Here is a 27,271-nt window from a genome sequence, read left to right on the forward strand (position 1 = left end):
ATTATTCATACCTGAGGGGGGAGAGAGACCATTAATATCACACCTGAGGGGGGAGAGAGACCATTAATATCACACCTGAGGGGAGAGAGACCATTAATATCACACCTGAGGGGAGAGAGACCATTAATATCACACCTGAGGGGGGAGAGACCATTAATATCACACCTGAGGGGAGAGAGACCATTAATATCACACCTGAGGGAGAGAGACCATTAATATCACACCTGAGGGGGAGAGAGACCATTAATATCACACCTGAGGGGGAGAGAGACCATTAATATCACACCTGAGGGGAAGAGAGACCATTAATATCACACCGGAGGGGAGAGACCATTAATATCACACCTGAGGGGGAGAGAGACCATTAATATCACACCTGAGGGGGAGAGACCATTAATATCACACCTGAGGGGGGAGAGAGACCATTAATATCACACCTGAGGGGAGAGAGACCATTAATATCACACCTGAGGGGAGAGAGACCATTAATATCACACCTGAGGGGGGAGAGACCATTAATATCACACCTGAGGGGAGAGACCATTAATATCACACCTGAGGGGGGAGAGAGACCATTAATATCACACCTGAGGGGGGAGAGAGACCATTAATATCACACCTGAGGGGGAAGAGAGACCATTAATATCACACCGGAGGGGGGAGAGACCATTAATATCACACCTGAGGGGGGAGAGAGACCATTAATATCACACCTGAGGGGGGAGAGACCATTAATATCACACCTGAGGGGAGAGATACCATTAATATCACACCTGAGGGGGGAGAGAGACCATTAATATCACACCTGAGGGGGGAGAGACCATTAATATCACACTTGAGGGGGGAGAGACCATTAATATCACACCTGAGGGGGGAGAGAGACCATTAATATCACACCTGAGGAGAGAGAGACCATTAATATCACACCTGAGGGGGGAGAGCCCATTAATATCACACCTGAGGGGGGAGGGACCATTAATATCACACCTGAGGGGGGAGGGACCATTAATATCACACCTGAGGGGAGAGAGACTATTAATATCACACCTGAGGGGGGAGGGACCATTAATATCACACCTGAGGGGAGAGAGAGACCATTAATATCACACCTGAGGGGGGAGAGAGACCATTAATATCACACCTGAGGGGAGAGAGACCATTATCACACCAGAGGGGAGAGAGAGACCATTAATATCACACCTGAGGGGAGAGAGACCATTAATATCACACCTGAGGGGAGAGAGACCATTATCACACCAGAGGGGAGAGAGACCATTAATATAACACCTGAGGGGAGAGAGACCATTATCACACCTGAGGGGGGAGAGAGACCATTAATATCACACCTGAGGGGGGAGAGAGACCATTAATATCACACCTGAGGGGGGAGAGAGACCATTATCACACCTGAGGGGAGAGACCATTATCACACCTGAGGGGGGAGAGAGACCATTAATATCACACCTGAGGGGAGAGAGACCATTAATATCACACCTGAGGGGAGAGAGACCATTAATATCACACCTGAGGGGGGAGAGACCATTAATATTACACCTGAGGGGGGAGAGACCATTAATATCACACCTGAGGGGGGAGAGAGACCATTAATATTACACCTGAGGGGGGAGAGAGACCATTAATATCACACCTGAGGGGGGAGAGACCATTAATATCACACCTGAGGAGAGAGAGACCATTAATATCACACCTGAGGGGGGAGAGACCATTAATATCACACCTGAGGAGAGAGAGACCATTAATATCACACCTGAGGGGGGAGAGACCATTAATATCACACCTGAGGAGAGAGAGACCATTAATATCACACCTGAGGAGAGAGAGACCATTAATATCACACCTGAAGGGGAGAGACCATTAATATCACACCTGAGGGAGAGAGACCATTAATATCACACCTGAGGGGGAGAGACCATTAATATCACACCTGAGGGAGAGAGACCATTAATATCACACCTGAGGGGGAGAGACCATTAATATCACACCTGAGGGGAGAGACCATTAATATCACACCTGAGGGGGAGAGAGACCATTAATATCACACCTGAGGGGGAGAGACCATTAATATCACACCTGAGGGGGAGAGAGACCATTAATATCACACCTGAGGGGGAGAGAGACCATTAATATCACACCTGAGGGGGAGAGACCATTAATATCACACCTGAGGGGAGAGAGACCATTAATATCACACCTGAGGGGGAGAGACCATTAATATCACACCTGAGGGGGAGAGAGACCATTAATATCACACCTGAGGGGGAGAGAGACCATTAATATCACACCTGAGGGGGAGAGAGACCATTAATATCACACCTGAGGGGGAGAGAGACCATTAATATCACACCTGAGGGGGAGAGAGACCATTAATATCACACCTGAGGGGAGAGAGACCATTAATATCACACCTGAGGGGAGAGACCATTAATATCACACCTGAGGGGGAGAGAGACCATTAATATCACACCTGAGGGGAGAGAGACCATTAATATCACACCTGAGGGGAGAGAGACCATTAATATCACACCTGAGGGGGGAGAGACCATTAATATCACACCTGAGGGGGGAGAGAGACCATTAATATCACACCTGAGGGGAGAGAGACCATTAATATCACACCTGAGGGGAGAGAGACCATTAATATCACACCTGAGGGGGGAGAGACCATTAATATCACACCTGAGGGGAGAGAGACCATTAATATCACACCTGAGGGGAGAGAGACCATTAATATCACACCTGAGGGGGGAGAGAGACCATTAATATCACACCTGAGGGGGGAGAGAGACCATTAATATCACACCTGAGGGGGAAGAGAGACCATTAATATCACACCGGAGGGGGGAGAGACCATTAATATCACACCTGAGGGGGGAGAGAGACCATTAATATCACACCTGAGGGGGGAGAGACCATTAATATCACACCTGAGGGGAGAGATACCATTAATATCACACCTGAGGGGGGAGAGAGACCATTAATATCACACCTGAGGGGGAGAGACCATTAATATCACACTTGAGGGGGAGAGACCATTAATATCACACTTGAGGGGGAGAGACCATTAATATCACACCTGAGGGGGAGAGAGACCATTAATATCACACCTGAGGAGAGAGAGACCATTATTATCACACCTGAGGGGGAGAGCCCATTAATATCACACCTGAGGGGGAGGGACCATTAATATCACACCTGAGGGGGAGGGACCATTAATATCACACCTGAGGGGAGAGAGACTATTAATATCACACCTGAGGGGGAGGGACCATTAATATCACACCTGAGGGAGAGAGAGACCATTAATATCACACCTGAGGGGGGAGAGAGACCATTAATATCACACCTGAGGGGAGAGAGACCATTATCACACCAGAGGGGAGAGAGAGACCATTAATATCACACCTGAGGGGAGAGAGACCATTAATATCACACCTGAGGGAGAGAGACCATTATCACACCAGAGGGGAGAGAGAGAGATCATTAATATCACACCTGAGGGGAGAGAGACCATTAATATCACACCTGAGGGGAGAGAGACCATTAATATAACACCTGAGGGGAGAGAGACCATTATCACACCTGAGGGGGGAGAGAGACCATTAATATCACACCTGAGGGGGGAGAGAGACCATTAATATCACACCTGAGGGGAGAGAGACCATTATCACACCTGAGGGGAGAGAGACCATTATCACACCTGAGGGGGGAGAGAGACCATTAATATCACACCTGAGGGGAGAGAGACCATTAATATCACACCTGAGGGGAGAGAGACCATTAATATCACACCTGAGGGGGGAGAGACCATTAATATTACACCTGAGGGGGAGAGACCATTAATATCACACCCCCATTAATATTACACCTGAGGGGGAGAGAGACCATTAATATCACACCTGAGGGGAGAGACCATTAATATCACACCTGAGGAGAGAGAGACCATTAATATCACACCTGAGGGGAGAGACCATTAATATCACACCTGAGGAGAGAGAGACCATTAATATCACACCTGAGGGGGAGAGACCATTAATATCACACCTGAGGAGAGAGAGACCATTAATATCACACCTGAGGAGAGAGAGACCATTAATATCACACCTGAAGGGGAGAGACCATTAATATCACACCTGAGGGGAGAGAGACCATTAATATCACACCTGAGGGGGAGAGACCATTAATATCACACCTGAGGGAGAGAGACCATTAATATCACACCTGAGGGGGAGAGACCATTAATATCACACCTGAGGGGAGAGACCATTAATATCACACCTGAGGGGAGAGAGACCATTAATATCACACCTGAGGGGGAGAGACCATTAATATCACACCTGAGGGGGAGAGAGACCATTAATATCACACCTGAGGGGGAGAGAGACCATTAATATCACACCTGAGGGGGAGAGAGACCATTAATATCACACCTGAGGGGAGAGAGACCATTAATATCACACCTGAGGGGGAGAGACCATTAATATCACACCTGAGGGGGAGAGAGACCATTAATATCACACCTGAGGGGGAGAGAGACCATTAATATCACACCTGAGGGGGAGAGAGAGACCATTAATATCACACCTGAGGGGAGAGAGACCATTAATATCACACCTGAGGGGGAGAGAGACCATTAATATCACACCTGAGGGGAGAGAGACCATTAATATCACACCTGAGGGGGAGAGACCATTAATATCACACCTGAGGGGGGAGAGAGACCATTAATATCACACCTGAGGGGGGAGAGAGACCATTAATATCACACCTGAGGGGAGAGAGACCATTAATATCACACCTGAGGGGGGAGAGACCATTAATATCACACCTGAGGGGGGAGAGAGACCATTAATATCACACCTGAGGGGAGAGAGACCATTAATATCACACCTGAGGGGGGAGAGACCATTAATATCACACCTGAGGGGAGAGAGACCATTAATATCACACCTGAGGGGAGAGAGACCATTAATATCACACCTGAGGGGAGAGAGACCATTAATATCACACCTGGGAGGGGGAGAGAGACCATTAATATCACACCTGAGGGGGAAGAGAGACCATTAATATCACACCGGAGGGGGAGAGACCATTAATATCACACCTGAGGGGGAGAGAGACCATTAATATCACACCTGAGGGGGAGAGACCATTAATATCACACCTGAGGGGAGAGATACCATTAATATCACACCTGAGGGGGAGAGAGACCATTAATATCACACCTGAGGGGAGAGACCATTAATATCACACTTGAGGGGGAGAGACCATTAATATCACACTTGAGGGGGAGAGACCATTAATATCACACCTGAGGGGGAGAGAGACCATTAATATCACACCTGAGGAGAGAGAGACCATTAATATCACACCTGAGGGGAGAGCCCATTAATATCACACCTGAGGGGGGAGGGACCATTAATATCACACCTGAGGGGGGAGGGACCATTAATATCACACCTGAGGGGAGAGAGACTATTAATATCACACCTGAGGGGGGAGGGACCATTAATATCACACCTGAGGGGAGAGAGAGACCATTAATATCACACCTGAGGGGGGAGAGAGACCATTAATATCACACCTGAGGGGAGAGAGACCATTATCACACCAGAGGGGAGAGAGAGACCATTAATATCACACCTGAGGGGAGAGAGACCATTAATATCACACCTGAGGGGAGAGAGACCATTATCACACCAGAGGGGAGAGAGAGATCATTAATATCACACCTGAGGGGAGAGAGACCATTAATATCACACCTGAGGGGAGAGAGACCATTAATATAACACCTGAGGGGAGAGAGACCATTATCACACCTGAGGGGGGAGAGAGACCATTAATATCACACCTGAGGGGGGAGAGAGACCATTAATATCACACCTGAGGGGGGAGAGAGACCATTATCACACCTGAGGGGAGAGAGACCATTATCACACCTGAGGGGGGAGAGAGACCATTAATATCACACCTGAGGGGAGAGAGACCATTAATATCACACCTGAGGGGAGAGAGACCATTAATATCACACCTGAGGGGGGAGAGACCATTAATATTACACCTGAGGGGGGAGAGACCATTAATATCACACCTGAGGGGGGAGAGAGACCATTAATATTACACCTGAGGGGGGAGAGAGACCATTAATATCACACCTGAGGGGGGAGAGACCATTAATATCACACCTGAGGAGAGAGAGACCATTAATATCACACCTGAGGGGGGAGAGACCATTAATATCACACCTGAGGAGAGAGAGACCATTAATATCACACCTGAGGGGGGAGAGACCATTAATATCACACCTGAGGAGAGAGAGACCATTAATATCACACCTGAGGAGAGAGAGACCATTAATATCACACCTGAAGGGGGAGAGACCATTAATATCACACCTGAGGGGAGAGAGACCATTAATATGACACCTGAGGGGGGAGAGACCATTAATATCACACCTGAGGGGAGAGAGACCATTAATATCACACCTGAGGGGGGAGAGACCATTAATATCACACCTGAGGGGGGAGAGACCATTAATATCACACCTGAGGGGGGAGAGAGACCATTAATATCACACCTGAGGGGGGAGAGACCATTAATATCACACCTGAGGGGGGAGAGAGACCATTAATATCACACCTGAGGGGAGAGAGACCATTAATATCACACCTGAGGGGGAGAGAGACCATTAATATCACACCTGAGGGGAGAGAGACCATTAATATCACACCTGAGGGGGAGAGACCATTAATATCACACCTGAGGGGGAGAGAGACCATTAATATCACACCTGAGGGGGAGAGAGACCATTAATATCACACCTGAGGGGGAGAGAGACCATTAATATCACACCTGAGGGGGGAGAGAGACCATTAATATCACACCTGAGGGGGGAGAGAGACCATTAATATCACACCTGAGGGGAGAGAGACCATTAATATCACACCTGAGGGGGGAGAGACCATTAATATCACACCTGAGGGGGGAGAGAGACCATTAATATCACACCTGAGGGGAGAGAGACCATTAATATCACACCTGAGGGGAGAGAGACCATTAATATCACACCTGAGGGGGGAGAGACCATTAATATCACACCTGAGGGGAGAGAGACCATTAATATCACACCTGAGGGGAGAGAGACCATTAATATCACACCTGAGGGGAGAGACCATTAATATCACACCTGAGGGGGAGAGAGACCATTAATATCACACCTGAGGGGGGAGAGAGACCATTAATATCACACCTGAGGGGAGAGAGACCATTAATATCACACCTGAGGGGGGAGAGAGACCATTAATATCACACCTGAGGGGAGAGGGACCATTAATATCACACCTGAGGGGAGAGAGACCATTAATATCACACCTGAGGAGGGAGAGACCATTAATATCACACCTGAGGGGGGAGAGACCATTAATATCACACCTGAGGGGGGAGAGAGACCATTAATATCACACCTGAGGGGGGAGAGAGACCATTAATATCACACCTGAGGGGGGAGAGAGACCATTAATATCACACCTGAGGAGAGAGACCATTAATATCACACCTGAGGGGGAGAGAGACCATTAATATCACACCTGAGGGGGGAGAGAGACCATTAATATCACACCTGAGGGGAGAGAGACCATTAATATCACACCTGAGGGGAGAGAGACCATTAATATCACACCTGAGGGGAGAGAGACCATTAATATCACACCTGAGGGGAGAGAGACCATTAATATCACACCTGAGGGGAGAGAGACCATTAATATCACACCTGAGGGGAGAGAGACCATTAATATCACACCTGAGGGGGGAGAGAGACCATTAATATCACACCTGAGGGGGGAGAGAGACCATTAATATCACACCTGAGGGGGGAGAGAGACCATTAATATCACACCTGAGGGGGAGAGACCATTAATATCACACCTGAGGGGAGAGACCATTAATATCACACCTGAGGGGGAGAGAGACCATTAATATCACACCTGAGGGGGAGAGACCATTAATATCACACTTGAGGGGAGAGACCATTAATATCACACCTGAGGGGGAGAGAGACCATTAATATCACACCTGAGGAGAGAGAGACCATTAATATCACACCTGAGGGGGAGAGCCCATTAATATCACACTTGAGGGGGAGGGACCATTAATATCACACCTGAGGGGGAGGGACCATTAATATCACACCTGAGGGGAGAGAGACTATTAATATCACACCTGAGGGGGGAGGGACCATTAATATCACACCTGAGGGGAGAGAGAGACCATTAATATCACACCTGAGGGGGGAGAGAGACCATTAATATCACACCTGAGGGGAGAGAGACCATTATCACACCAGAGGGGAGAGAGAGACCATTAATATCACACCTGAGGGGAGAGAGACCATTAATATCACACCTGAGGGGAGAGAGACCATTAATATCACACCTGAGGGGAGAGAGACCATTAATATAACACCTGAGGGGAGAGAGACCATTATCACACCTGAGGGGGGAGAGAGACCATTATCACACCTGAGGGGGGAGAGAGACCATTAATATCACACCTGAGGGGGGAGAGATACCATTAATATCACACCTGAGGGGGGAGAGAGACCATTATCACACCTGAGGGGAGAGAGACCATTATCACACCTGAGGGGGGAGAGAGACCATTAATATCACACCTGAGGGGAGAGAGACCATTAATATCACACCTGAGGGGAGAGAGACCATTAATATCACACCTGAGGGGGGAGAGACCATTAATATTACACCTGAGGGGGGAGAGACCATTAATATCACACCTGAGGGGGGAGAGAGACCATTAATATTACACCTGAGGGGGGAGAGAGACCATTAATATCACACCTGAGGGGGGAGAGACCATTAATATCACACCTGAGGAGAGAGAGACCATTAATATCACACCTGAGGGGGGAGAGACCATTAATATCACACCTGAGGAGAGAGAGACCATTAATATCACACCTGAGGGGGGAGAGACCATTAATATCACACCTGAGGAGAGAGAGACCATTAATATCACACCTGAGGAGAGAGAGACCATTAATATCACACCTGAAGGGGGAGAGACCATTAATATCACACCTGAGGGGAGAGAGACCATTAATATCACACCTGAGGAGAGAGAGACCATTAATATCACACCTGAGGGGGGAGAGACCATTAATATCACACCTGAGGGGGGAGAGAGACCATTAATATCACACCTGAGGGGAGAGAGACCATTAATATCACACCTGAGGGGGGAGAGACCATTAATATCACACCTGAGGGGGGAGAGAGACCATTAATATCACACCTGAGGGGAGAGAGACCATTAATATCACACCTGAGGGAGAGAGACCATTAATATCACACCTGAGGGGAGAGACCATTAATATCACACCTGAGGGGGAGAGAGACCATTAATATCACACCTGAGGGGGGGAGAGAGACCATTAATATCACACCTGAGGGGAGAGAGACCATTAATATCACACCTGAGGGGAGAGAGACCATTAATATCACACCTGAGGGGGAGAGAGACCATTAATATCACACCTGAGGGGAGAGGGACCATTAATATCACACCTGAGGGGGGAGAGACCATTAATATCACACCTGAGGGGAGAGAGACCATTAATATCACACCTGAGGGGAGAGAGACCATTAATATCACACCTGAGGAGAGAGAGACCATTAATATCACACCTGAGGGGGGAGAGACCATTAATATCACACCTGAGGGGGGAGAGAGACCATTAATATCACACCTGAGGGAGAGAGACCATTAATATCACACCTGAGGGGGAGAGACCATTAATATCACACCTGAGGGGGAGAGAGACCATTAATATCACACCTGAGGGGGAGAGAGACCATTAATATCACACCTGAGGGGAGAGAGACCATTAATATCACACCTGAGGGGAGAGACCATTAATATCACACCTGAGGGGGAGAGAGACCATTAATATCACACCTGAGGGTAGAGAGACCATTAATATCACACCTGAGGGGAGAGACCATTAATATCACACCTGAGGGGAGAGAGACCATTAATATCACACCTGAGGGGGGAGAGAGACCATTAATATCACACCTGAGGGGAGAGAGACCATTAATATCACACCTGAGGGGGGAGAGACCATTAATATCACACCTGAGGGGGGAGAGAGACCATTAATATCACACCTGAGGGGGGGAGAGAGACCATTAATATCACACCTGAGGGGAGAGAGACCATTAATATCACACCTGAGGGGGAGAGAGACCATTAATATCACACCTGAGGGGAGAGGGACCATTAATATCACACCTGAGGGAGAGAGACCATTAATATCACACCTGAGGAGGAGAGACCATTAATATCACACCTGAGGGGAGAGACCATTAATATCACACCTGAGGGGGAGAGAGACCATTAATATCACACCTGAGGGGAGAGAGACCATTAATATCACACCTGAGGGGGAGAGAGACCATTAATATCACACCTGAGGAGAGAGACCATTAATATCACACCTGAGGGGGAGAGAGACCATTAATATCACACCTGAGGGGGGAGAGAGACCATTAATATCACACCTGAGGGGGGAGAGAGACCATTAATATCACACCTGAGGGGGGAGAGAGACCATTAATATCACACCTGAGGGGGGAGAGAGACCATTAATATCACACCTGAGGGGAGAGGGACCATTAATATCACACCTGAGGGGGGAGAGAGACCATTAATATCACACCTGAGGGGAGAGGGACCATTAATATCACACCTGAGGGGGGAGAGACCATTAATATCACACCTGAGGGGTGAGAGAGACCATTAATATCACACCTGAGGGGGGAGAGAGACCATTAATATCACACCTGAGGGGAGAGAGAGACCATTAATATCACACCTGAGGGGGGAGAGAGACCATTAATATCACACCTGAGGGGAGAGGGACCATTAATATCACACCTGAGGGGAGAGAGACCATTAATATCACACCTGAGGGGAGAGGGACCATTAATATCACACCTGAGGGGAGAGGGACCATTAATATCACACCTGAGGGGAGAGGGACCATTAATATCACACCTGAGGGGGAAGAGACCATTAATATCAACATTCAATGTTCCTCTACTTTGCATTAGTCAGTGATGTAAGTCTCTACTGTACTGGGTAGTGTGAATTAGTCATATTGATGTCAACAGTCTCTATTGTACTGTGATTTACACGAGACATCCTCCAGCTGAACTATATAGGACACATCCTCCAGCTGTACTATACAGGACACATCCTCCAGCTGTACTATACAGGACACATCCTCCAGCTGAACTATACAGGACACATCCTCCAGCTGAACTATACAGGACACATCCTCCAGCTGAACTATACAGGACACATCCTCCAGCTGAACTATACAGGACACATCCTCCAGCTGAACTATACAGGACACATCCTCCAGCTGTACTATACAGGACACATCCTCCAGCTGTACTATACAGGATACATCCTCCAGCTGAACTATACAGGACACGTCCTCCAGCTGAACTATACAGGACACGTCCTCCAGCTGAACTATACAGGACACGTCCTCCAGCTGTACTATACAGGACACGTCCTCCAGCTGAACTATACAGGACACGTCCTCCAGCTGAACTATACAGGACACGTCCTCCAGCTGAACTATACAGGACACGTCCTCCAGCTGAACTATACAGGACACGTCCTCCAGCTGTACTATACAGGACACATCCTCCAGCTGTACTATACAGGACACATCCTCCAGCTGTACTATACAGGACACATCCTCCAGCTGTACTATACAGGACACATCCTCCAGCTGAACTATACAGGACACATCCTCCAGCTGAACTATACAGGACACATCCTCCAGCTGAACTATACAGGACACATCCTCCAGCTGAACTATACAGGACACATCCTCCAGCTGAACTATACAGGACACATCCTCCAGCTGAACTATACAGGACACATCCTCCAGCTGAAATATACAGAACACATCCTCCAGCTGAACTATACAGGACACATCCTCCAGCTGAACTATACAGGACACATCCTCCAGCTGAACTATACAGGACACATCCTCCAGCTGTACTATACAGGACACATCCTCCAGCTGAACTATACAGGACACATCCTCCAGCTGAACTATACAGGACACATCCTCCAGCTGAACTATACAGGACACGAGACATCCTCCAGCTGAACTATACAGGACACATCCTCCAGCTGTACTATACAGGACACATCCTCCAGCTGTACTATACAGGATACATCCTCCAGCTGAACTATACAGGACACATCCTCCAGCTGAACTATACAGGACACATCCTCCAGCTGAACTATACAGGACACATCCTCCAGCTGTACTATACAGGACACATCCTCCAGCTGAACTATACAGGACACGTCCTCCAGCTGAACTATACAGGACACGTCCTCCAGCTGAACTATACAGGACACGTCCTCCAGCTGAACTATACAGGACACGTCCTCCAGCTGAACTATACAGGACACATCCTCCAGCTGAACTATACAGGACACATCCTCCAGCTGTATTATACAGGACACATCCTCCAGCTGTACTATACAGGACACATCCTCCAGCTGTACTATACAGGACACATCCTCCAGCTGTACTATACAGGACACATCCTCCAGCTGTACTATACAGGACACATCCTCCAGCTGAACTATACAGGACACATCCTCCAGCTGAACTATACAGGACACATCCTCCAGCTGAACTATATAGGACACGAGACATCCTCCAGCTGTACTATACAGGACACATCCTCCAGCTGAACTATACAGGACACATCCTCCAGCTGAACTATACAGAACACATCCTCCAGCTGAACTATACAGGACACATCCTCCAGCTGAACTATACAGAACACATCCTCCAGCTGAACTATACAGGACACATCCTCCAGCTGAACTATACAGGACACATCCCCCAGCTGTACTATACAGGACACATCCTCCAGCTGAACTATACAGGACACATCCTCCAGCTGAACTATACAGGACACATCCTCCAGCTGAACTATACAGGACACGAGAAATCCTCCAGCTGAACTATACAGGACACATCCTCCAGCTGTACTATACAGGACACATCCTCCAGCTGTACTATACAGGACACATCCTCCAGCTGAACTATACAGGACACATCCTCCAGCTGTACTATACAGGACACATCCTCCAGCTGAACTATACAGGACACATCCTCCAGCTGTACTATACAGGACACATCCTCCAGCTGAACTATACAGGACACATCCTCCAGCTGAACTATACAGGACACATCCTCCAGCTGTACTATACAGGACACATCCTCCAGCTGAACTATACAGGACACATCCTCCAGCTGAACTATACAGGACACATCCTCCAGCTGAACTATACAGGACACATCCTCCAGCTGAACTATACAGGACACATCCTCCAGCTGAACTATACAGGACACATCCTCCAGCTGAACTATACAGGACACATCCTCCAGCTGAACTATACAGGACACATCCTCCAGCTGAACTATACAGGACACGAGACATCCTCCAGCTGAACTATACAGGACACATCCTCCAGCTGAACTATACAGGACACATCCTCCAGCTGAACTATACAGGACACGAGACATCCTCCAGCTGAACTATACAGGACACATCCTCCAGCTGAACTATACAGGACACATCCTCCAGCTGAACTATACAGGACACACATCCTCCAGCTGTACTATACAGGACACATCCTCCAGCTGTACTATACAGGACACATCCTCCAGCTGTACTATACAGGACACATCCTCCAGCTGTACTATACAGGACACATCCTCCAGCTGTACTATACAGGACACATCCTCCAGCTGAACTATACAGGACACATCCTCCAGCTGAACTATACAGGACACATCCTCCAGCTGAACTATACAGGACACATCCTCCAGCTGAACTATACAGGACACATCCTCCAGCTGAACTATACAGGACACATCCTCCAGCTGAACTATACAGGACACATCCTCCAGCTGAACTATACAGGACACATCCTCCAGCTGAACTATACAGGACACATCCTCCAGCTGTACTATACAGGACACATCCTCCAGCTGTACTATAGAGGACACATCCTCCAGCTGTACTATACAGGACACATCCTCCAGCTGTACTATACAGGACACATCCTCCAGCTGTACCAGGACACATCCTCCAGCTGTACTATACAGGACACATCCTCCAGCTGAACTATACAGGACACATCCTCCAGCTGAACTATACAGGACACATCCTCCAGCTGAACTATACAGGACACATCCTCCAGCTGAACTATACAGGACACATCCTCCAGCTGAACTATACAGGACACATCCTCCAGCTGAACTATACAGGACACATCCTCCAGCTGTACTATACAGGACACATCCTCCAGCTGTACTATAGAGGACACATCCTCCAGCTGTACTATACAGGACACATCCTCCAGCTGTACTATACAGGACACATCCTCCAGCTGTACTATACAGGACACATCCTCCAGCTGTACTATACAGGACACATCCTCCAGCTGTACTATACAGGACACATCCTCCAGCTGTACTATACAGGACACATCCTCCAGCTGTACTATACAGGATACATCCTCCAGCTGAACTATACAGGACACATCCTCCAGCTGAACTATACAGGACACATCCTCCAGCTGAACTATACAGGACACATCCTCCAGCTGTACTATACAGGACACGTCCTCCAGCTGAACTATACAGGACACGTCCTCCAGCTGAACTATACAGGACACGTCCTCCAGCTGAACTACACAGGACACGTCCTCCAGCTGAACTATACAGGACACATCCTCCAGCTGAACTATACAGGACACATCCTCCAGCTGTACTATACAGGACACATCCTCCAGCTGTATTATACAGGACACATCCTCCAGCTGTACTATACAGGACACATCCTCCAGCTGTACTATACAGGACACATCCTCCAGCTGTACTATACAGGACACATCCTCCAGCTGTACTATACAGGACACATCCTCCAGCTGAACTATACAGGACACGATACATCCTCCAGCTGAACTATACAGGACACATCCTCCAGCTGAACTATACAGGACACATCCTCCAGCTGTACTATACAGGACACATCCTCCAGCTGAACTATACAGGACACATCCTCCAGCTGAACTATACAGGACACATCCTCCAGCTGAACTATATAGGACAGCTGTACTATACAGGACACATCCTCCAGCTGAACTATACAGGACACATCCTCCAGCTGAACTATACAGAACACATCCTCCAGCTGAACTATACAGGACACATCCTCCAGCTGGACTATACAGAACACATCCTCCAGCTGAACTATACAGGACACATCCTCCAGCTGAACTATACAGGACACATCCTCCAGCTGAACTATACAGGACACATCCTCCAGCTGAACTATACAGGACACATCCTCCAGCTGTACTATACAGGACACATCCTCCAGCTGTACTATACAGGACACATCCTCCAGCTGTACTATACAGGACACATCCTCCAGCTGAACTATACAGGACACATCCTCCAGCTGTACTATACAGGACACATCCTCCAGCTGAACTATACAGGACACATCCTCCAGCTGTACTATACAGGACACATCCTCCAGCTGAACTATACAGGACACATCCTCCAGCTGAACTATACAGGACACATCCTCCAGCTGAACTATACAGGACACATCCTCCAGCTGAACTATACAGGACACATCCTCCAGCTGTACTATACAGGACACATCCTCCAGCTGAACTATACAGGACACATCCTCCAGCTGAACTATACAGGACACATCCTCCAGCTGAACTATACAGGACACATCCTCCAGCTGAACTATACAGGACACATCCTCCAGCTGAACTATACAGGACACATTCTCCAGCTGAACTATACAGGACACATCCTCCAGCTGTACTATACAGGACACGAGACATCCTCCAGCTGAACTATACAGGACACATCCTCCAGCTGAACTATACAGGACACATCCTCCAGCTGAACTATACAGGACACATCCTCCAGCTGAACTATACAGGACACATCCTCCAGCTGAACTATACAGGACACGAGACATCCTCCAGCTGTACTATACAGGACACGAGACATCCTCCAGCTGTACTATACAGGACACATCCTCCAGCTGTACTATACAGGACACATCCTCCAGCTGTACTATACAGGACACATCCTCCAGCTGTACTATACAGGACACATCCTCCAGCTGAACTATACAGGACACATCCTCCAGCTGAACTATACAGGACACATCCTCCAGCTGTACTATACAGGACACATCCTCCAGCTGAACTATACAGGACACATCCTCCAGCTGAACTATACAGGACACATCCTCCAGCTGAACTATACAGGACACATCCTCCAGCTGAACTATACAGGACACATCCTCCAGCTGAACTATACAGGACACATCCTCCAGCTGAACTATACAGGACACATCCTCCAGCTGAACTATACAGGACACATCCTCCAGCTGAACTATACAGGACACATCCTCCAGCTGAACTATACAGGACACATCCTCCAGCTGAACTATACAGGACACATCCTCCAGCTGTACTATACAGGACACATCCTCCAGCTGAACTATACAGGACACATCCTCCAGCTGAACTATACAGGACACATCCTCCAGCTGAACTATACAGGACACATCCTCCAGCTGAACTATACAGTACACATCCTCCAGCTGTACTATACGGGACACATCCTCCAGCTGAACTACACAGGACACATCCTCCAGCTGAACTATCCTCCAGCTGAGGACACATCCTCCAGCTGAACTATACAGGACACGTCCTCCAGCTGAACTATACAGGACACATCCTCCAGCTGAACTATACAGGACACATCCTCCAGCTGAACTATACAGGACACGTCCTCCAGCTGAACTATACAGGACACGTCCTCCAGCTGAACTATACAGGACACATCCTCCAGCTGAACTATACAGGACACATCCTCCAGCTGAACTATACAGGACACATCCTCCAGCTGAACTATACAGGACACGAGACATCCTCCAGCTGAGCTATACAGGACATCCTCCAGCTGAACTATACAGGACACATCCTCCAGCTGTACTATACAGGACACGAGACATCCTCCAGCTGAACTATACAGGACACATCCTCCAGCTGAACTATACAGGACACATCCTCCAGCTGAACTATACAGGACACATCCTCCAGCTGAACTATACAGGACACATCCTCCAGCTGAACTATACAGGACACATCCTCCAGCTGAACTATACAGGACACATCCTCCAGCTGTACTATACAGGACACATCCTCCAGCTGAACTATACAGGACACATCCTCCAGCTGAACTATACAGGACACATCCTCCAGCTGAACTATACAGGACACATCCTCCAGCTGAACTATACAGTACACATCCTCCAGCTGTACTATACAGGACACATCCTCCAGCTGAACTACACAGGACACATCCTCCAGCTGAACTATACAGGACACATCCTCCAGCTGAACTATACAGGACACGTCCTCCAGCTGAACTATACAGGACACATCCTCCAGCTGAACTATACAGGACACATCCTCCAGCTGAACTATACAGGACACGTCCTCCAGCTGAACTATACAGGACACGTCCTCCAGCTGAACTATACAGGACACATCCTCCAGCTGAACTATACAGGACACATCCTCCAGCTGAACTATACAGGACACATCCTCCAGCTGAACTATACAGGACACGAGACATCCTCCAGCTGAGCTATACAGGACACATCCTCCAGCTGAACTATACAGGACACATCCTCCAGCTGTACTATACAGGACACGAGACATCCTCCAGCTGAACTATACAGGACACATCCTCCAGCTGAACTATACAGGACACATCCTCCAGCTGAACTATACAGGACACATCCTCCAGCTGAACTATACAGGACACATCCTCCAGCTGAACTATACAGGACACGAGACATGCTCCAGCTGAACTATACAGTTTTTGTACAGTGAGTCTTACCGATGTTACTAGAGTCTCCCTTGTCTCCACTCCTGGTGTAGGCCAACTCCTCCAGCCTGTAGGAGTGGGGACCACTGGGCAGATCTGGACAGAGAGAGAGAACAGTGAGAGAAGGAAAGATAAGCAGGAACGGGAGAAGGGTCAGACCAGCGTTAGGTAGGTAATCTATTAGTTCTGCCTCTCTCTTCATTCATGAGAGTAGTGTGTAGAGGCCTGGGGGGGTTGAGTAGTGTGTAGAGGACTAGGAGGGGTTGAGTAGTGTGTAGAGGACTGGGAGGGGGTTGAGTAGTGTGTAGAGGACTAGGGGGGTTGAGTAGTGTGTAGAGGACTAGGAGGGGTTGAGTAGTGTGTAGAGGACTGGGAGGGGGTTGAGTAGTGTGTAGAGGACTAGGGGGGTTGAGTAGTGTGTAGAGGACTGGGAGGGGTTGAGTAGTGTGTAGAGGACTAGGGGGGTTGAGTAGTGTGTAGAGGACTGGGGGAGGTTGAGTAGTGTGTAGAGGAATGGGAAGGGGTTGAGTAGTGTGTAGAGGACTAGGGGGGTTGAGTAGTGTGTAGAGGACTGGGGGTTGAGTAGTGTGTAGAGGACTGGGGGGTTGAGTAGTGTGTAGAGGAATGGGGGGTTGAGTAGTGTGTAGAGGACTAGGGGGGGGTTGAGTAGTGTGTAGAGGACTGGGGGTTGAGTAGTGTCTAGAGAGGACTGGGGGGGTTGAGTAGTGTGTAGAGGACTGGGGGGTTGAGTAGTGTGTAGAGGACTGGGGGGTTGAGTAGTGTCTAGAGGACTGGGGGTTGAGTAGTGTCTAGAGGACTGGGGGGTTGAGTAGTGTGTAGAGGACTGGGGGGTTGAGTAGTGTGTAGAGGACTGGGGGTTGAGTAGTGTGTAGAGGACTGGGGGGGTTGAGTAGTGTGTAGAGGACTGGGGGGTTGAGTAGTATGTAGAGGACTAGGAGGGTTGAGTAGTGTGTAGAGGACTGGGAGGGGGTTGAGTAGTGTGTAGAGGACTGGGGGGGTTGAGTAGTGTGTAGAGGACTGGGGGGTTGAGTAGTGTGTAGAGGACTGGGGGGTTGAGTAGTGTGTAGAGGACTGGGGGGGGTTGAGTAGTGTTTAGAGGACTGGGGGGTTGAGTAGTGTGTAGAGGACTGGGGGGTTGAGTAGTGTGTAGAGGACTAGGAGGGGGTTGAGTAGTGTGTAGAGGACTGGGGGGTTGAGTAGTGTGTAGAGGACTGGGGGGTTGAGTAGTGTGTAGAGGACAAGGGGGTTGAGTAGTGTGTAGAGGACTGGGGGTTGAGTAGTGTGTAGAGGACAAGGGGGGTTGAGTAGTGTGTAGAGGACTGGGGGGTTGAGTAGTGTGTAGAGGACGGGGGGTTGAGTAGTGTGTAGAGGACTGGGGGGATGAGTGTGTGTAGAGAACTGGGGGGTTGAGTAGTGTGTAGAGGACTAGGAGGGGTTGAGTAGTGTGTAGAGGACTGGGGGGTTGAGTAGTGTGTAGAGGACTAGGGGGGTTGAGTAGTGTGTAGAGGACTGGGGGGTGTGTAGAGGACTGGGGGAGTAGTGTGTAGAGGACTGGGGGGGTTGAGTAGTGTGTAGAGGACTAGGAGGGGTTGAGTAGTGTGTAGAGGACTGGGAGGGGGTTGAGTAGTGTGTAGAGGACTGGGGGGGGACTTGAGTAGTGTGTAGAGGACTAGGAGGGGTTGAGTAGTGTGTAGAGGACTGGGAGGGGGTTGAGTAGTGTGTAGAGGACTAGGAGGGGGTTGAGTAGTGTGTAGAGGACTAGGAGGGGGTTGAGTAGTGTGTAGAGGACTGGGAGGGGGTTGAGTAGTGTGTAGAGGACTAGGAGGGGGTTGAGTAGTGTGTAGAGGACTGGGGGGTTGAGTAGTGTGTAGAGGACTAGGAGGGGGTTGAGTAGTGTGTAGAGGACTAGGGGGGTTGAGTAGTTTGTAGAGGACTAGGAGGGGGGGTTGAGTAGTGTGTAGAGGACTGGGAGGGGGTTGAGTAGTGTGTAGAGGACTGGGGGGGTTGAGTAGTGTGTAGAGGACTGGGGGGTTGAGTAGTGTGTAGAGGACTAGGAGGGGTTGAGTAGTGTGTAGAGGACTAGGAGGGGTTGAGTAGTGTGTAGAGGACTAGGAGGGGGTTGAGTAGTGTGTAGAGGACTAGGAGGGGGTTGAGTAGTGTGTAGAGGACTAGGAGGGGGTTGAGTAGTGTGTAGAGGACTAGGAGGGGGTTGAGTAGTGTGTAGAGGACTAGGAGGGGGTTGAGTAGTGTGTAGAGGACTAGGAGGGGTTGAGTAGTGTGTAGAGGACTGGGGGGTTGAGTAGTGTGTAGAGGACTAGGAGGGGGGTTGAGTAGTGTGTAGAGGACTAGGAGGGGGGTTGAGTAGTGTGTAGAGGACTAGGAGGGGGGTTGAGTAGTGTGTAGAGGACTAGGAGGGGGTTGTGTGCAGACCAGGTGATGGCATACCTGCGACAGGTACAGCTTTCTCCTCCGCTGGGGGCGGAGCCTCAGAGTCTGACTCCGCCCCAGTGTGCGTCTCGGCGTGCTCTCCACCAATGTGCACGTCCACCTGCAGTGATGTCATCGATAAACAATGAATTAATACATCAACCAATCACTAACCGTAAATACATGATCTGCTTCGATCAATAAATCAACCCATTAATTAATACACCAGCAAATCGATCAATTCATCTGATCAGTATCAATGAGGAGTAATATTGCGATGACTTTACCTTCAGCTGAGACTTTGAATGCATGAAGAAGAAAGGCTTCAGAACCGGAGAGCTGGAAAAACAATCATGAAAAACAAACATGAAAACAATCATTAAAAGACCACTCCCCCCCCCCCCCCCCCTCTCACAAAAACAACAACATTATTATTATTTATTAAAAACCATAGGATTATTTTGAGAGAAAGGCTGTGTGGCAGTCAGGACATTTGGTCAGCCGGTGATTATCAAGCAGAATAACTGACCGTTAATCAACATAGTTAGCATCTCCAGGTCTTCCACACATACAGCCTAAAAGCCACTGATCGAGACCTTTGTAACATCTACAATATGAAAAAAGCCCAATAAATCCATGTAATATAGTCTACCTACACCAACACAATACATCCATGTAATATAGTCTACCTACACCATCCCAATAAATCCATGTAATATAGTCTACCTACACCATCCCAATAAATCCATGTAATATAGTCTACCTACACCATCCCAATAAATCCATGTAATATAGTCTACCTACACCATCCCAATAAATCCATGTAATATAGTCTACCTACACCATCCCAATAAATCCATGTAATATAGCCTACACCATCACAATAAATCCATGTAATATAGCCTACACCATCACAATAAATCCATGTAATATAGTCTACCTACACCATCACAATAAATCCATGTAATATAGTCTACCTACACCATCACAATAAATCCATGTAATATAGTCTACACCATCCCAATAAATCCATGTAATATAGCCTACACCATCACAATAAATCCATGTAATATAGTCTACCTACACCATCACAATAAATCCATGTAATATAGTCTACCTACACCATCACAATAAATCCATGTAATATAGTCTACCTACACCATCACAATAAATCCATGTAATATAGTCTACCTACACCATCACAATAAATCCATGTAATATAGTCTACCTACACCATCACAATAAATCCATGTAATATAGTCTACACCATCACAATAAATCCATGTAATATAGTCTACACCTTCACAATAAATCCATGTAACATAGCCTACACCATCCCAATAAATCCATGTAATATAGTCTACCTACACCATCCCAATAAATCCATGTAATATAGTCTACACCATCACAATAAATCCATGTAATATAGTCTACCTACACCATCCCAATAAATCCATGTAATATAGTCTACACCATCACAATAAATCCATGTAATATAGTCTACCTACACCATCACAATAAATCCATGTAATATAGTCTACACCATCCCAATAAATCCATGTAATATAGTCTACCTACACCATCACAATAAATCCATGTAATATAGTCTACACCATCACAATAACTCCATGTAATATAGTCTACACCATCCCAATAAATCCATGTAATATAGTCTACACCATCACAATAAATCCATGTAATATAGTCTACCTACACCATCACAATAAATCCATGTAATATAGTCTACACCATCCCAATAAATCCATGTAATATAGTCTACCTACACCATCACAATAAATCCATGTAATATAGTCTACCTACACCATCACAATAAATCCATGTAATATAGTCTACCTACACCATCACAATAAATCCATGTAATATAGTCTACACCATCACAATAAATCCATGTAATATAGTCTACCTACACCATCCCAATAAATCCATGTAATATAGTCTACACCATCACAATAAATCCATGTAATATAGTCTACACCATCACAATAAATCCATGTAATATAGTCTACACCATCACAATAAATCCATGTAATATAGTCTACACCATCACAATAACTCCATGTAATATAGTCTACACCATCCCAATAAATCCATGTAATATAGTCTACACCATCCCAATAAATCCATGTAATATAGCCTACACCATCACAATAAATCCATGTAATATAGCCTACACCATCCCAATAAATCCATGTAATATAGTCTACACCATCCCAATAAATCCATGTAATATAGTCTACCTACACCATCACAATAAATCCATGTAATATAGTCTACCTACACCATCACAATAAATCCATGTAATATAGTCTACACCATCCCAATAAATCCATGTAATATAGTCTACCTACACCATCACAATAAATCCATGTAATATAGTCTACACCATCCCAATAAATCCATGTAATATAGTCTACCTACACCATCACAATAAATCCATGTAATATAGTCTACACCATCACAATAAATCCATGTAATATAGTCTACACCATCACAATAAATCCATGTAATATAGTCTACACCATCCCAATAAATCCATGTAATATAGTCTACACCATCACAATAAATCCATGTAATATAGTCTACACCATCACAATAAATCCATGTAATATAGTCTACACCATCACAATAAATCCATGTAATATAGTCTACACCATCACAATAAATCCATGTAATATAGTCTACACCATCACAATAAATCCATGTAATATAGTCTACACCATCACAATAAATCCATGTAATATAGTCTACCTACACCATCACAATAAATCCATGTAATATAGTCTACACCATCCCAATAAATCCATGTAATATAGTCTACCTACACCATCACAATAAATCCATGTAATATAGCCTACCTACACCATCACAATAAATCCATGTAATATAGTCTACACCATCCCAATAAATCCATGTAATATAGTCTACCTACACCATCACAATAAATCCATGTAATATAGTCTACCTACACCATCACAATAAATCCATGTAATATAGTCTACACCATCACAATAAATCCATGTAATATAGTCTACACCATCACAATAAATCCATGTAATATAGTCTACACCATCACAATAAATCCATGTAATATAGTCTACACCATCACAATAAATCCATGTAATATAGTCTACCTACACCATCACAATAAATCCATGTAATATAGTCTACACCATCCCAATAAATCCATGTAATATAGTCTACCTACACCATCACAATAAATCCATGTAATATAGTCTACACCATCACAATAAATCCATGTAATATAGTCTACCTACACCATCACAATAAATCCATGTAATATAGTCTACCTACACCATCCCAATAAATCCATGTAATATAGTCTACCTACACCATCCCAATAAATCCATGTAATATAGTCTACACCATCACAATAAATCCATGTAATATAGTCTACCTACACCATCACAATAAATCCATGTAATATAGTCTACCTACACCATCACAATAAATCCATGTAATATAGTCTACACCATCACAATAAATCCATGTAATATAGTCTACACCATCACAATAAATCCATGTAATATAGTCTACCTACACCATCACAATAAATCCATGTAACATAGCCTACACCATCACAATAAATCCATGTAATATAGTCTACCTACACCATCACAATAAATCCATGTAATATAGTCTACACCATCACAATAAATCCATGTAATATAGTCTACCTACACCATCACAATAAATCCATGTAACATAGCCTACACCATCACAATAAATCCATGTAATATAGTCTACCTACACCATCACAATAAATCCATGTAATATAGTCTACCTACACCATCACAATAAATCCATGTAATATAGTCTACCTACACCATCACAATAAATCCATGTAATATAGTCTACCTACACCATCACAATAAATCCATGTAATATAGTCTACACCATCACAATAAATCCATGTAATATAGTCTACCTACACCATCACAATAAATCCATGTAACATAGCCTACACCATCACAATAAATCCATGTAATATAGTCTACCTACACCATCACAATAAATCCATGTAATATAGTCTACACCATCACAATAAATCCATGTAATATAGTCTACCTACACCATCACAATAAATCCATGTAATATAGCCTACACCATCACAATAAATCCATGTAATATAGTCTACCTACACCATCACAATAAATCCATGTAATATAGTCTACACCATCACAATAAATCCATGTAATATAGTCTACCTACACCATCACAATAAATCCATATAATATAGTCTACACCATCACAATAAATCCATGTAATATAGTCTACACCATCCCAATAAATCCATGTAATATAGTCTACACCATCCCAATAAATCCATGTAATATAGTCTACCTACACCATCCCAATAAATCCATGTAATATAGTCTACCTACACCATCACAATAAATCCATGTAATATAGTCTACCTACACCTTCACAATAAATCCATGTAATATAGTCTACACCATCACAATAAATCCATGTAATATAGTCTACCTACACCATCACAATAAATCCATGTAATATAGTCTACACCATCACAATAAATCCATGTAATATAGCCTACACCATCACAATAAATCCATGTAATATAGTCTACACCATCACAATAAATCCATGTAATATAGTCTACCTACACCATCACAATAAATCCATGTAATATAGTCTACACCATCCCAATAAATCCATGTAATATAGTCTACCTACACCATCACAATAAATCCATGTAATATACTCTACACCATCCCAATAAATCCATGTAATATAGTCTACACCATCACAATAAATCCATGTAATATAGTCTACCTACACCATCACAATAAATCCATGTAATATAGTCTACACCATCACAATAAATCCATGTAATATAGTCTACCTACACCATCACAATAAATCCATGTAATATAGTCTACACCATCACAATAAATCCATGTAATATAGTCTACACCATCACAATAAATCCATGTAATATAGCCTACACCATCACAATAAATCCATGTAACATAGCCTACACCATCCCAATAAATCAATTTTAGACAGGTCTAAAGAAGCACGATTTGAAGAAAATGTAGTTTATTTCAGAACAACACCATAACACCCCCTAAAGAAATCCATGCCTTTTGTGGCCGGTGGCCATCATTATGATAACCAGCTGAATCACCTCTCACTCACATGGCTCTCCATCACGTGATGGGGTCTTTCTCACTCACATGGCTCTCCATCACACGATCGGGTCTTTCTCACAGGCTACAAGTGAAGACAGACACATCGGGGACGCTACTGCGTACGTCCGTATCCAATTCCGAGGTGCATATTGAAGATATTGGAACAACTGCCCACATTATCTTTTCGTCAGCCAATGAGATGAGTAGTAGGACTAACGAACAGCAAAAAAGCACTAGCCTGTCAATCCACTATCCCCCATAGTAGAAAAGTTAAACAAATTCTATTCTGTGCGAGAAATAAATATTCCAAACATAGTCTGGGACAGTTGTGGGGATGCGATAGATCCCAAAATGAATACAACCACTAGCATCAAAAAAAAAAATAAATCCTGTTTTACGCAATGAGGCTGACGCAACAGAGGAGAACATTTAGCATTAAAATGTTGATAAACTATTAGGCTATTTCTTCACATTATACGCGCAGAAATGTGAACATGGCAGTAGGCTATGAGAGCAAATGTCCCATTAGCAGGAAAACATCATTATCAACAGTATGTGATTATGTATCTAATGCAAAGGTGCATATTTATGGTGAAAATTATCTCTCCCCAAAAACTTGAAACTCACCCGCTGCTTATATGCGCCAGCTGGGCTCTTTACACCTCTTGTAAAGCCGATTAATACGCTTCATTTTAAGAACTTATTTTTGGCCACTTTAGTTGTGATACAAATCTTATTAAAACATATAGGCCTATGAGCTTGTCACCTAAAACCCTCACAAACTTTTACAGCCTGGTACGGTAACTGCTCCGCCCACAACCGTAAGGCTCTCCAGAGGGTCGTGAGGTCTGCACAACGCATCACCAGGTGCAAACTACCTGCCCTCCAGGACACCTACACCACCCGATGTCACAGGAAGGCCATAAAGATCATCAAGGACAACAACCACCCGAGCCACTGCCTGTTCACCCCGCTATCATCCAGAAGGCGAGGTCAGTACAGGTGCATCAAAGCTGGGACCGAGAGACTGAAAAACAGCTTCTATCTCAAGGCCATCAGACTGTTAAACAGCCACCACTAACATTGAGTGGCTGCTGCCAACACACTGTCATTGACACTGACCCAACTCCAGCCACTTTAATAATGGGAATGGATGGGAAATGATGTAAAATATATTCTAAATAATATATGTGTGAAATTTGTTTTGTTTTATAACGAACCAGGGGCAGCGGGGAAAAACATGTAATCTATGGATTTAAATAGAGGATGTAATCTATGGATTTAAATAGAGGATGTAATCTATGGATTTAAATAGAGGATGTAATCTATGGATTTAAATAGAGGATGTAATCTATGGATTTAAATAGAGGATGTAATCTATGCAGTTAAATAGAGGATGTAATCTATGGATTTAAATAGAGGATGTAATCTATGGATTTAAATAGAGGATGTAATCTATGGATTTAAATAGAGGATGTAATCTATGGATTTAAATAGAGGATGTAATCTATGCAGTTAAATAGAGGATGTAATCTATGGATTTAAATAG

The 27,271-nt window shown here is 45.5% G+C and overlaps 1 protein-coding gene across 1 annotated transcript in view; it reads right to left on the minus strand.

Moving 5' to 3' along the window:
• lratb.1 (lecithin retinol acyltransferase b, tandem duplicate 1) overlaps window positions 1-27,271 on the minus strand; it is a 97,998-nt gene that overhangs the window by 18,869 nt on the left and 51,858 nt on the right. Inside the window, exons 15-17 of the mRNA XM_065022006.1 lie at window positions 20,815-20,866; window positions 20,546-20,648; window positions 18,092-18,175 (exon numbers count right to left, since the gene is read on the minus strand). Of these exons, the coding sequence (XP_064878078.1) occupies window positions 18,092-18,175; window positions 20,546-20,648; window positions 20,815-20,866 (239 nt within the window). The remainder of the gene's footprint in view (window positions 1-18,091; window positions 18,176-20,545; window positions 20,649-20,814; window positions 20,867-27,271) is intronic.

This window comes from Oncorhynchus nerka, linkage group LG8 (assembly GCF_034236695.1).
Source record: "Oncorhynchus nerka isolate Pitt River linkage group LG8, Oner_Uvic_2.0, whole genome shotgun sequence".
Classification (NCBI taxonomy): domain Eukaryota; kingdom Metazoa; phylum Chordata; class Actinopteri; order Salmoniformes; family Salmonidae; genus Oncorhynchus; species Oncorhynchus nerka.